Source organism: Myotis daubentonii, chromosome 11 (assembly GCF_963259705.1).
Source record: "Myotis daubentonii chromosome 11, mMyoDau2.1, whole genome shotgun sequence".
NCBI lineage: Eukaryota > Metazoa > Chordata > Mammalia > Chiroptera > Vespertilionidae > Myotis > Myotis daubentonii.
Genome location: NC_081850.1, coordinates 11,744,152 through 11,754,174, shown reverse-complemented (window position 1 = coordinate 11,754,174; position 10,023 = coordinate 11,744,152). Strand labels below are relative to the sequence as shown.

The 10,023-nt window shown below is 59.2% G+C and overlaps 1 protein-coding gene across 1 annotated transcript; it reads left to right on the top strand.

Annotated features, from left to right (window-relative positions):
- The first annotated feature begins 3,187 nt into the window (after nucleotides 1-3,187).
- On the top strand, nucleotides 3,188-9,684 carry LOC132212734 (NUT family member 2G-like). The gene is made up of 7 exons (XM_059658731.1): nucleotides 3,188-3,218; nucleotides 5,192-5,879; nucleotides 6,239-6,367; nucleotides 6,838-6,977; nucleotides 7,439-7,683; nucleotides 8,179-8,295; nucleotides 8,857-9,684. The coding sequence occupies exons 1-7, from the start codon at nucleotides 3,203-3,205 to the stop codon at nucleotides 9,682-9,684; spliced, it is 2,163 nt and encodes a 720-aa protein (XP_059514714.1). The 5' UTR covers nucleotides 3,188-3,202.
- The last annotated feature ends 339 nt before the right edge of the window (nucleotides 9,685-10,023 follow it).

The following is a 10,023-nucleotide window of genomic DNA, read 5'->3' as shown; positions in this document are numbered from 1 at the left end:
CAAATTACCTGAAAGATGGGGGAAATGTGTAGCTAGTGATGGACGTTACTTTGTATAAAGCACTTTTGATGTTTCTCTTAAAATTATTGTTTTCTTTGATTACAAACGCCGCATTATTAACCGGTACACCTAGTACATATTTCTTCTCTACCCTCACCCTGAATATACAGACACACCACTTTTTACTCCCTACTTACCAAACACAGGTAGAAACACTCTAGTATTCTCCAAAGAAATACGCTTTATGCCTTTACAACCCCATATACCCTATGAACAAACTATTATTTCATGCTTCTGGTGACAGATATACACACAGACCGATATACATGTCCAAGACACACAGAAGTATCTCCAGCAAACCATATAAGAAACAACTTCCAAATACCAAACTAGCCCTAGCTAATGAGTCAGCTCTCACACCCACAAATACTAACAAATAACCTTATAACACCTCTGAAACATAGATACCATCCTCCCATCCCCTGTGTATACACAGAAACCCATTTCTCCCTCAAATACTCACATACTCGGAACCCAAAATATGTAAGCCTTAGGGCTCCGACTGAAAAATACAAAACGGAGCTCCAGCAAATATGCCTCCCAATGGCGATGGCCCTGGAATACCCACGGAACACACACAACTCACCACAAGCCCCAAACAGACCTACAATTACCCAGTGCACTGCAAACATGCAACCATATGCCCCATACCCTATGACCCTAGTAACCATGCAATGCCACACTACCTGCATATACATAACCCCACACTCCCAAGTTCTCTCACAGCATTAACTCTTCCATCTTACACACACCCCACACCAAACCGCACAAACACTACTGGGCACCAGCATTTACAAGACCCACCAGTCCTGAAAACAGTCACAGGCTGCCCTCTGCGCACTGACGCAGGCGTAGGCAGCCGCTGAAGATCACAAAAAGGAATGCACGTAACCACACAACATGCCCCGAACACACAATGATCCGTCCACACTCCCCAAGTACAAACACAGAGCACACACCCAAGCCAATGAACACCCGCGCTTGTCCTAGCACTGCCCTGTGCATATGCAGATAATCCCTCCAAATCGGCCATTAGGGGGGAAAACCCGGATTCACAGGAGGAAAAAAACACACAAAACCACCGGTAAACATTTCCCCATCAGCATATTACAAACGCCTACCCAGCAACTCCCTGAGGACACACGCACTACACCTCCACACCCTCCCAAATCAGCCTCCACCTGCACGTTCAGACACAGGCATGGCCGCCCCGTGGCCAGACGCCCGCAGACACAGCGTGAACCGGAGGCGCTGTCAGAGGCGGAAGAGCTGCCGGGAGCCGCGCTGTTCAGAAAGCGGGGGACACAGACCGACCCCGAGTTGGACGCTCACAGGCATCACTGGGCCATGTAGGCCCCCATCACTGACCCCCAACGGCCAGTGGCTGTCACTTCCCGGTGAAAACACACAGAATATGTGAGGGTGGGGGCTGAGCACAGACCCGGGGCACAGAGCCCACAGGGAGAACCACAGAGAAGGGGGGGCGCCTGAGGGGAGAGGGGGCCGCGTTCCCCTTACCTCCCTGTTTTCCTAACGGACTCTGGAGGCCACCATGCCAGGCCCCGCGTGCAGCCTGGGCGGCTGTTGGGGACCCGCCTGCCATTAGCGCATGCGCGCGCCTGTGGGCGCCAACCGCCCCAACGGATGCTGGGAGCAGTTGCGGGACAGAGTCCCGCCCCCAGTGGGCGTGCCCGTGCGTCCTGGCGCGAGGCACCCTGGGAAGGGCCCAGGCTGTCCCTGCAGGAGAGGAAGGAGTGGAGGGAGGGTCCCTGTGAGGCCTCCTGCAGGTCCTCCTCCCAGGAACCTCCCAGCGCCTGTGCAGGGAGCACTTGCGACTTTAAAGTTGCAAACGTGCAGTCCATGCACCTGGCTGCCCCTTGGGACAGAGTTTGAGAGAGGCCGGCCTGAAGCACTGTCCTCCGAGGGGCCAGTGCCTTCATGCCCTTAGACTGCAGGTCCGTGGCTTCCAGAAAGAGTAGGTCCTTCCTCCCAGAAGTCCGGGCGTTGCATTGCACAATTCCGGCCAAGAACTTTACACCTGGACACACTCTAAGAGAGCTTGCCCCTGACCCCGTTCCTCCTGTATTGATTCAGTACATGGAGGTTTTTCAATAAAGGTTGCTTCACAGATGTTTCCCTTGCAAGATTGTTATTCAAACATTGATCAAGACATGACTGTCTGGGCCAGTTCTCATTGACATAGCAGTTGGTAATAAAACATATATAGCAGCAGAATCAACTCACTTGAGTTCGTCATATTTTCCAAGGAAATTGAAATCATCTGATCCTCTTTCCGGTCATTTGCAAGAGGGGAAAGAGGGAGGAGAAAGACACATCATTGCATTTTCCATTTTGTACAATTTGTGAACTACGCAAAGGCATTACTTATTTAAAATATTACAAAAGGTAAAAAATTAGACACTGAACAACATAATACTCTGAGAAGTAGTGATTTCTGGTCTTGCCCTGCAGGCAACAAGGCCTTGCCCTGATGGACTGGAGCCAAGGGGATGGTTTGTAAGGCTGGGCCGGCTGCATCTGCAGGGCTCCCAGCACTGGGCGACACCTGGGACCATGGGACTGCTTCCTAAGGAATGATGTGCGCACAGCCACCGAGCATGCTGCCTCTGCTGGGTCAGTTCTAATTTCAAACACTGGGTTCCATGTGGCCATAAGTTCCCATTATTTCTTCAGGCTGAATGTTCTGGATTTTGTACAGAAACTGCAGCCTATATTGAAGTCAACCAAGACCAGATAGGAAGCAGGTTGAGGACCCAGAACTAGGGTGATGGATCAAGAACTGAAATAAAGGGCCCATCAGGTGACTTTGGGTGCCTAGAACTTAGAGAAGGTCATTACTGCTAGTGTGTCTTTAAATTTGTGACTTTAAATTTGAAAGGAACTGCTGGTTCTCGCCTACCTATCAGAGCCCTCCATGGAATGCCCCCCCCCAGCCCATTGGTCCTCGGCCCCTCCCCCGCTGCAGAAGGTCTGGAGCCTACATTCTACAGTTCAAATCCAAACCTTCCCTCCACTGGATGCTGAGCAGCTGTTGGAGCAGCTCACTCTCTGGATTCTCCACTTGACTTTTCTCATTGTGGAGGCTCCTAGGCAGCAGTGGTCAGTGAATGAGCCTGCGGGGATGGCTTCAGTAGGAGGTAAGCCTATAGATTGGAGGGGGGATGTTTTAAACACGGAGATGTCCCTCAAAACTTGGGGTTAAACTGTGACCCTGGGGAAACATGGTTTGACTGAAGTAGGGGAGGGAGGGAGCACTGGACCTCCAAGGACCTGTCACCCAGGGAGGCTGGGAGCCCATGGGAACCTGTGAGGGCACTGGCAGGAGGGCTCCTAGAGGTGGGTCAGGGTGGCTCAGGGAAATGCCTGGTGTGGAGAAAGGACGGCAGCAGGCACATGGGCTCTTCCCAGAGGGGAGACAAGCCACTGCCACGTGTGTGGGGGGAGCAGTGGGCGATGTCCTGGTGTGGCACAGGGAGGGTCACAGGAAAGCCTAGTCCTGTGTGCTGTTCTTCGGGCACCTGGAGCTCGCCCCGCAGTATCTTTCTAAGGGACTTGACCTGAGTTCACTAGAGCTAATGGGGGCTGTGGGAGGGTCTTAGCCAGAAAGGTGTCCAGTGGGGCTGTCTGTGGCCAAGTCCACAATGAAATGTCCTCTCGAGGGCTGGGCTGGAAGGTCCTCCAACTGCTGCAGCCCGGAGCTTCTCCCCTGCTTCCGGCCCCGAGCTCACCCCTCCTCAGCCCAGGGAGCTGCTTGTTGGCTTGGATTCCACAGGGGCAGGGCGGCCGGGTAACTTCCACCAAGAGAGGGCCCGGCTCCCCGAGCTGTCCCCAATCGTCCCCCCTGTGGCCACCCAGGTCTTCAGACAGACTTCCTCTTGTAGAGCATCTCATGGTGCACCCTCTGCCCTGCCCTTTACCTCTGAGATGAGGGGTTTGCTCAGAGTCCATGTCCCTGCTTCAGGGACAGAAAACAGATGTGGAGCCTGGGTGGTGTCCGTGGAACGTCTGTGAAGGCAGATTCCTTATTAAAGGGGAAGGGGAGTGCACAGGGGCAGGAAGACCACGGCCTGTGTCAGTAGTAAACGTCCGAGGCCGCCTGTCCTGAGGAATTAGGGGCACGCGGTGTGCAGCGTGCTCTCCTGGACTAGGTCTGCTCGAGTTCCTCAGAGCGGGGATGTGTTCAGACAACTGTGTCCCACAGTCACCGGCTCACACCTGCTTCCTACTGGGCCTTCACTTTCCACTGTTGGGAGCTGGAAGGGGAAGGACCTCACACAGTCTGCAGTCCCATGACCCATCTAACAGGACAGCAGCTATGGAACTTTCTGGAAACCCCTACTGACAACCTCACTTTGCCGCATTTCTTGGCCCTTCTCTAACCCTCTGTAGCCATTGCTGGCTGTGAAATGAAAAGCTCCTGAGGGGCCATTAGTCTGAGCTCTGGGGCCGAGTGGCAGGACCTGGCCCGTGTTGAGTGTTCACTGTTGGTTCTGACACACATGTGCATGCTGGTCAGTGCGTTCAAGGGTCAGATCAGGGTCCCTGTGCCTTGTTGTGGAGAGACATTACTCAAGGGTTTCTGTGTTGTTGTGCAAGCCCAGGACAGAAAGGGGGTGATTTATATTGAGAAAAGGGAAAACTGAGGAGCATATGGGGCCCTAATATTTTAGACACGGCCTGTTCTCAGAGGCCCTTTGGGTGCCTAGAGCTTACCTTGGAGAAGGTCACCGGAGTGGGTCTGCCTGGGGTCATTGTCCCCAGAGCAGACTGCTGCCCAGGGCCATGTCTCTGAGGCTGGCAGGGTCGATGCCAGGGAATCCTTAGGGCGGCTCTCAGCGTCAGCACTGGCTGGGGTGGTTTCTTCTCGCAGACCGTGGTCAGGGAGCCTTGGAGATGGGAAGCAAGCTCTCCAGTGGAGTAATTCCCAACTGGAGGTCACAGCATGACAAAGACCTGAGGACATGTGCCACCTCTGCAGTTTGCCCATCCCAATGGCCCTCCCCTAGGAGACTCCCTGCTCTGATTCCCCAGTGGCTACAGGGGGCCCAGAGCACCTCAGTGCTGTTTGCTGGTTCTCCTCCTCCCCTCACCCTTTCCTTTCTCTCAACAGCATCTGCAGTGCTGGGAGCGGATGTGACCCTGAAGCCCGGTGCCTCCATGACTCCTTTCATGGCACAGCCCTTTCCCCCGCCCACTACTGGCCCCGCCCACCGGTCCCCTAGGGAGCAGCACCTGCCGCCCCTCAGGACCCCGTCATTCCCTCCTGGCCGCCCCCTGGTGCTGCCCACTTTGCCCAGGACACCCGCTGGGCCTGGGGATTGTAACATCATGGACCAGGTCAGGTCAGAAGGGGGACGAGCACAGCCCTCCCAGACTCAGACCATTGTCCTGACTCAGCCCCCCCTCAACGGGAGTGCTCCAGGGGCCATCTGTGGGGGTGCTGTGTGTCCTGCACCCCTCTTCTTGGAAGCCACTGCGGTGGAGGCGATTATGCCCACCTCGGCCTTTGGGGGCACCCAGGCCGGCGATGGAGGCTGGTGCCCCGGCCTTCCTCCTCAAGCTCCACCACCAGCTGCCCAGCTGGCCCCCATCGTCCCCCGAGTGGACCCTGGACCATGGCCACACGGGGCTTCCAGGGAGGGTGGCCTGGCCGCCTCCCAGTCCAAGGCCTCACTGGATGACGCCTGTAACCCCAAGAGTGTGTACGAGGACTTCCGTCGTTGGCAGTGCTTCAAGGCCCTGGCCCGGGGGCACCTTCCCCAGAGTCCTGATGCCGGAGCTCTTTGCTGCTTCCTCATGTGAGTGCCCTGGGCAGGGCAGGGGGCGGGCCTGGAGCTTTCACATCAGAGGAGCTGGGAGGGACCTGCAGGGGGGCTGATCCCAGATGCTGGCGGGAAGGTCTGAGGGTGGGGTCCCAGGGATGGGTGTGATAGGTGCGAGTGCACAGTCAGCCTCCAGTTTCGGTTCCCGGGCTGGTGTGATTGTGAGGCCATGACAACAGCAGCTGGAAGGCTTGTCTTTGCACACAGACGCCTCCTCCCTCACCTGCCGGCGCTCAGCCCTCCTGGGTGGGGGTGGGAACCTGGCTCCGCTGAGCTGGGGTGGGCAGGCGGGTGGAAGCCAGGCTGCAGCCATGACTGACCCTGAGGCATTACAGGCCAGCGCTCCGGTCCCTGTCCCGCCTGAGGCCCACCATGACGCTGGAGGAGGGAATAGGGCAGGCCATGCAGGAATGGCAGTGCAAGAGCAACTTTGACCGGAGGGTCTATTCTGAGATGGCAGAAAAGTGAGTCAGGGTCCTTGGTCCCCACAGCTGGGGGTTGGGGGGGGGGAGCCTGACTGCTGGACAGGGTCCAGCTGTGAGATCTCATCAGAGAGGAGGGTGGTGGGAGGGTGTCACTCAGCACGGGGTCCCCGCTGCCCAGAGGCCCTTCTCTCCTGGGGAAGCCTCTCCCTCAGCTTCAGAGCGTGGGTGCTTCTGTCCCACCTCCCGGGAGCTCCCCCCTCCTCTGACCCTGACCCATCCTGGGCTGGACATGAAGGCTCAGGACAGGCTGGGGAGAAGGTGTCCAGCCCTGTGGGCAGACTCCAGCCAGAGGGGCTGTGCAGGAATGTGCTCAGCCAGCCTCCTGCCTCCCCAGTGTCCGGGCCCTGACAGCCCCAAGGCCCTGGCTCTCCCATCCCTCCCCCCGCTGCTGCCTTTCTGGGCGCCCAGCGGCCTTCTTCTCAGCACAGCTGTGCCCTCCTCTCCCCCAGGTTCATGGAGTTTGAGGCGGAGGAACAGATGCGGTTTGAGAAGTTCCAGTGGAAGAAGGGGGCGCACACCCAGCCCCCTGCTGCCCCACTGAGACCTGATCTTCGGGGGCCCCCAGCCTCAGCGGTGGGCAGGCAGCCAGGTAGGCCAGCACGTTCCCACGGGAGCCCATGGCTAAAGGCAACAGGGCCTAGGGCAGGCCAGTGTCCCACCCACATGGGCCCTTCTCCTTCAGGGGGGCTTTGGTCTTTCAAAGGAAACAGCCCTGAGAGCAGGGCCTCTGACCCTTTGTCCCCATGGGGTCTGGACCCGGTCCACTTTCTCATCCCCTCTCCCCGCTCCCTGTCAAAGGCCCCACATGAAGTCTGCTGAGAAGCGGCTGGCTGCGGGGCCCCTTGGAGATTCGGTGGCTCCACACGTCCTCACACATGACTCTCTTGGGTGCCCCCCCCCCCGGCCTCTCCCCTCACATAGTCACAGGGTTCAGGTGGCCCCGACCCAGCCGCACCCATATTAATGCCCCAAACACTGCCCTCAGCATCGCATGCCCTGGAGGTGGGAGCTTTATCCCCTCACGCTCCCTCCTCTTCCCTCTCTGCCCAGCGCGTACTCCCAGGAAGGCTGTACCCAGCGCCCAGTGCGCCCACACAGCCCAGCCGCCCCGGGAGACCGAGTCCCGCAATGGGGTCCCCCCTGAGGCCGAGCAAGAGGACATGGACATCATGGATGGGCTGCCCGTGGGGGCGCCAGGTGGAGGATGGGAAGATGAAATAAAGGAGTGTCTGCAGGACGAGGGTCTCCTGAGCTACCTGGACCAGCTGTGCTCCCAGGAAGACTTTGTCACCCAGGTGGGCTGGCTGGCAGCTCCGGGTCTATAAGGTCCCAGAGGGAGGCGCTGCAGCACCCAGACCCGGGTTCTCCCAGGCTGATGGGATTGGGCTCTACTCTTTGTTCCTGAGCTGGGCGTGTGAGAGTGTGTGTTTCAGTATGTATGTGCACGTGCATGTGTGTGTGTGTGCTGTTTTCATGTGGGTATGCCCTTGTGTGTGTATGTGCATGTATGTGTCTCTGCGTTTGTGTGCACGTGCATGTGTGTGAATGTGGGTGTGGTGTGTGTGTGCTGTGTTCATGTGTGTGTATGTGCATGTATGTGTTTCAGTATGTATGTGCACGTGCATGTGTTTCTGTGTGTGTGTGCGTGCACCTGATGACCGTGATGGAGTAAAACACCTGCCTGAGCAGGAGGACGGGTGGGTCTGGGCTTTCCCACTTGTGCTCCAGGCCCCGCTGACTCCCAGTTTGCTCCCTGCCAAGGGGCTCACAGCCACTTCCTTCTGTCCCAGGTGGAGGCGGTCATTCACCCCCAATTCATGGAACAAATAATTTCCCCAGACGCACAGCAGGATCCCTTGGCGCTGGCTGAGGAGTTGGAGCAGGAAGAAGGGCTCACTGCTGCCCAGGTGAGCCAGGGGAGGGTGGACATTAGGGCGATGGGAGGGGGACCCCAATGAGCCATAGGACCCAGGGACCCCAGGGGAGTTAGAGGAGGGACAGGCCCTAGTGAGTCAGGGAAGGAGGGATCCAGGTAGATTGGGGGTGGGGGGCCCTCAGGGAGCCAGGGGAGGGTGCACCCAAGTAAACCAGGGCAGGGAGCAGCCCAGAACCAGGACACACATGCCTGTGTCTACGCCACCCCTGCCTGCAGGCACCGCATGCCGAGGGGCCAGCCCTCGGTGGGAGCAGGGCAGGACGACAAGAAGGAGAGGGCTACAGAGAGGAGGGGGTGGGAACCCAGAAGGGGAGGGGACACAAGGCTGGGAATATGGCACAGGGGACAGAGGAGAGACACATGACTGTGGTGGATTCCAGTCACGGTGTCACCTCCCCCTCCCCCCCAGTGCCATTGTCCCATCACCCACGCTCCTCCTCCTCTCTCTCTCTCACACACACACACACACACACACACACACACACACACACACACGTGTGCAGCGCCAGTCACTGTCCCTTCTTCCTCCCAGCTGGTAGGGAAGCGACTCCAGGAGGGGGTCGTGCAGGCACCCCCGAGTCACGGTGCTCCCCTGTGGGGCTCAAGTCCTTCTGAGTCTGCGACCCGCCAAGATGCCCAGAGGCGTGACCGTGGCCCCCAGCTGGGGGTCAGTGACAAAGCCTGCCCACCAGAGACCGACTTCAAGGACCAGCAAAGGCGCGGCCCCGCAGGCGCCCACCGGCCCAGGCCCCAGGCCTTTGCTGTCTCTGCGGGGCGTCAGGAGCACCCACCACTCCGGGCGCGATGCCCGCCCTCGGCTCCCCAGGGCCCCGGGCCTGCTGACTGTGCACTGGGCCCCGGGGAGGCCCGCGTCCCCCGAGAGGCCCCTCCTGTGGGGGAGACTCGCGGGCCAGCGGACAGGCCCCGTGAGGAGGAGGAGGACCTCCGCAGCCTGGCCTTCCTCTGGGCCTCTCCCGGCCGCCTGCTGCCCTGCGCGCTCTCTCTGAGTCCTGTCCCCGCCTCGGGCCTGGCCTGCCCTGGAGGTCGGGGGCCCCGGGGCGCGGCCCAGTCCCAGTCCCTTCAGAGAAGAGGCCTCAGCCGAGCTGCACCTGCCGCGTCCAAGTCTCAGAAGAAGACCCCCCGCCCAGGGGCTGACCTCGGGGTCTGTGGGCGGCCAGCGCTGGCTCTGGGGCTGGTGCCCTCCTCACAGCCTCGCAAGAGGAAGTGTGACCCGTCTGACCCAGGGAGCGGGAGGAAGCGGCACCGCAGCCAGGATGGAGCAGAGGGGTGTGCCCCCCACTGCCAGCGCCCCGAGGGGCCCAGACTGCATGGGGCCTGGCTGTCCCCCAGAGGAGCCTAGGGCTCCTTCTCATCGCAGGGCTGATCCTGCTGTTCCACTGACATGGGAGGATGGGAGGCAGGGAGGGAGGGCGGGACCCTTAGGGTGGGGGTGGGCCTGGGTGGGGGTAGGAGGGAGGGCAGGACCCTTAGGGTGGGGGTGGGCCTGGGTGGGGATAGGAGGGAGGACAAGACCATTAGGGTGGGGGTGGGCCTGGGTGGGGGTAGGAGGGAGGGCAGGACCATTAGGGTGGGGGTGGGTCTGGGTGGGGGTAGGAGGGAGGGCAGGATCATTAGGGTGGGGGTGGCCTGGGTGGGGGTAGGAGTAGCACCTGTGGGGCATTGTGGGTCTGTTATGAAT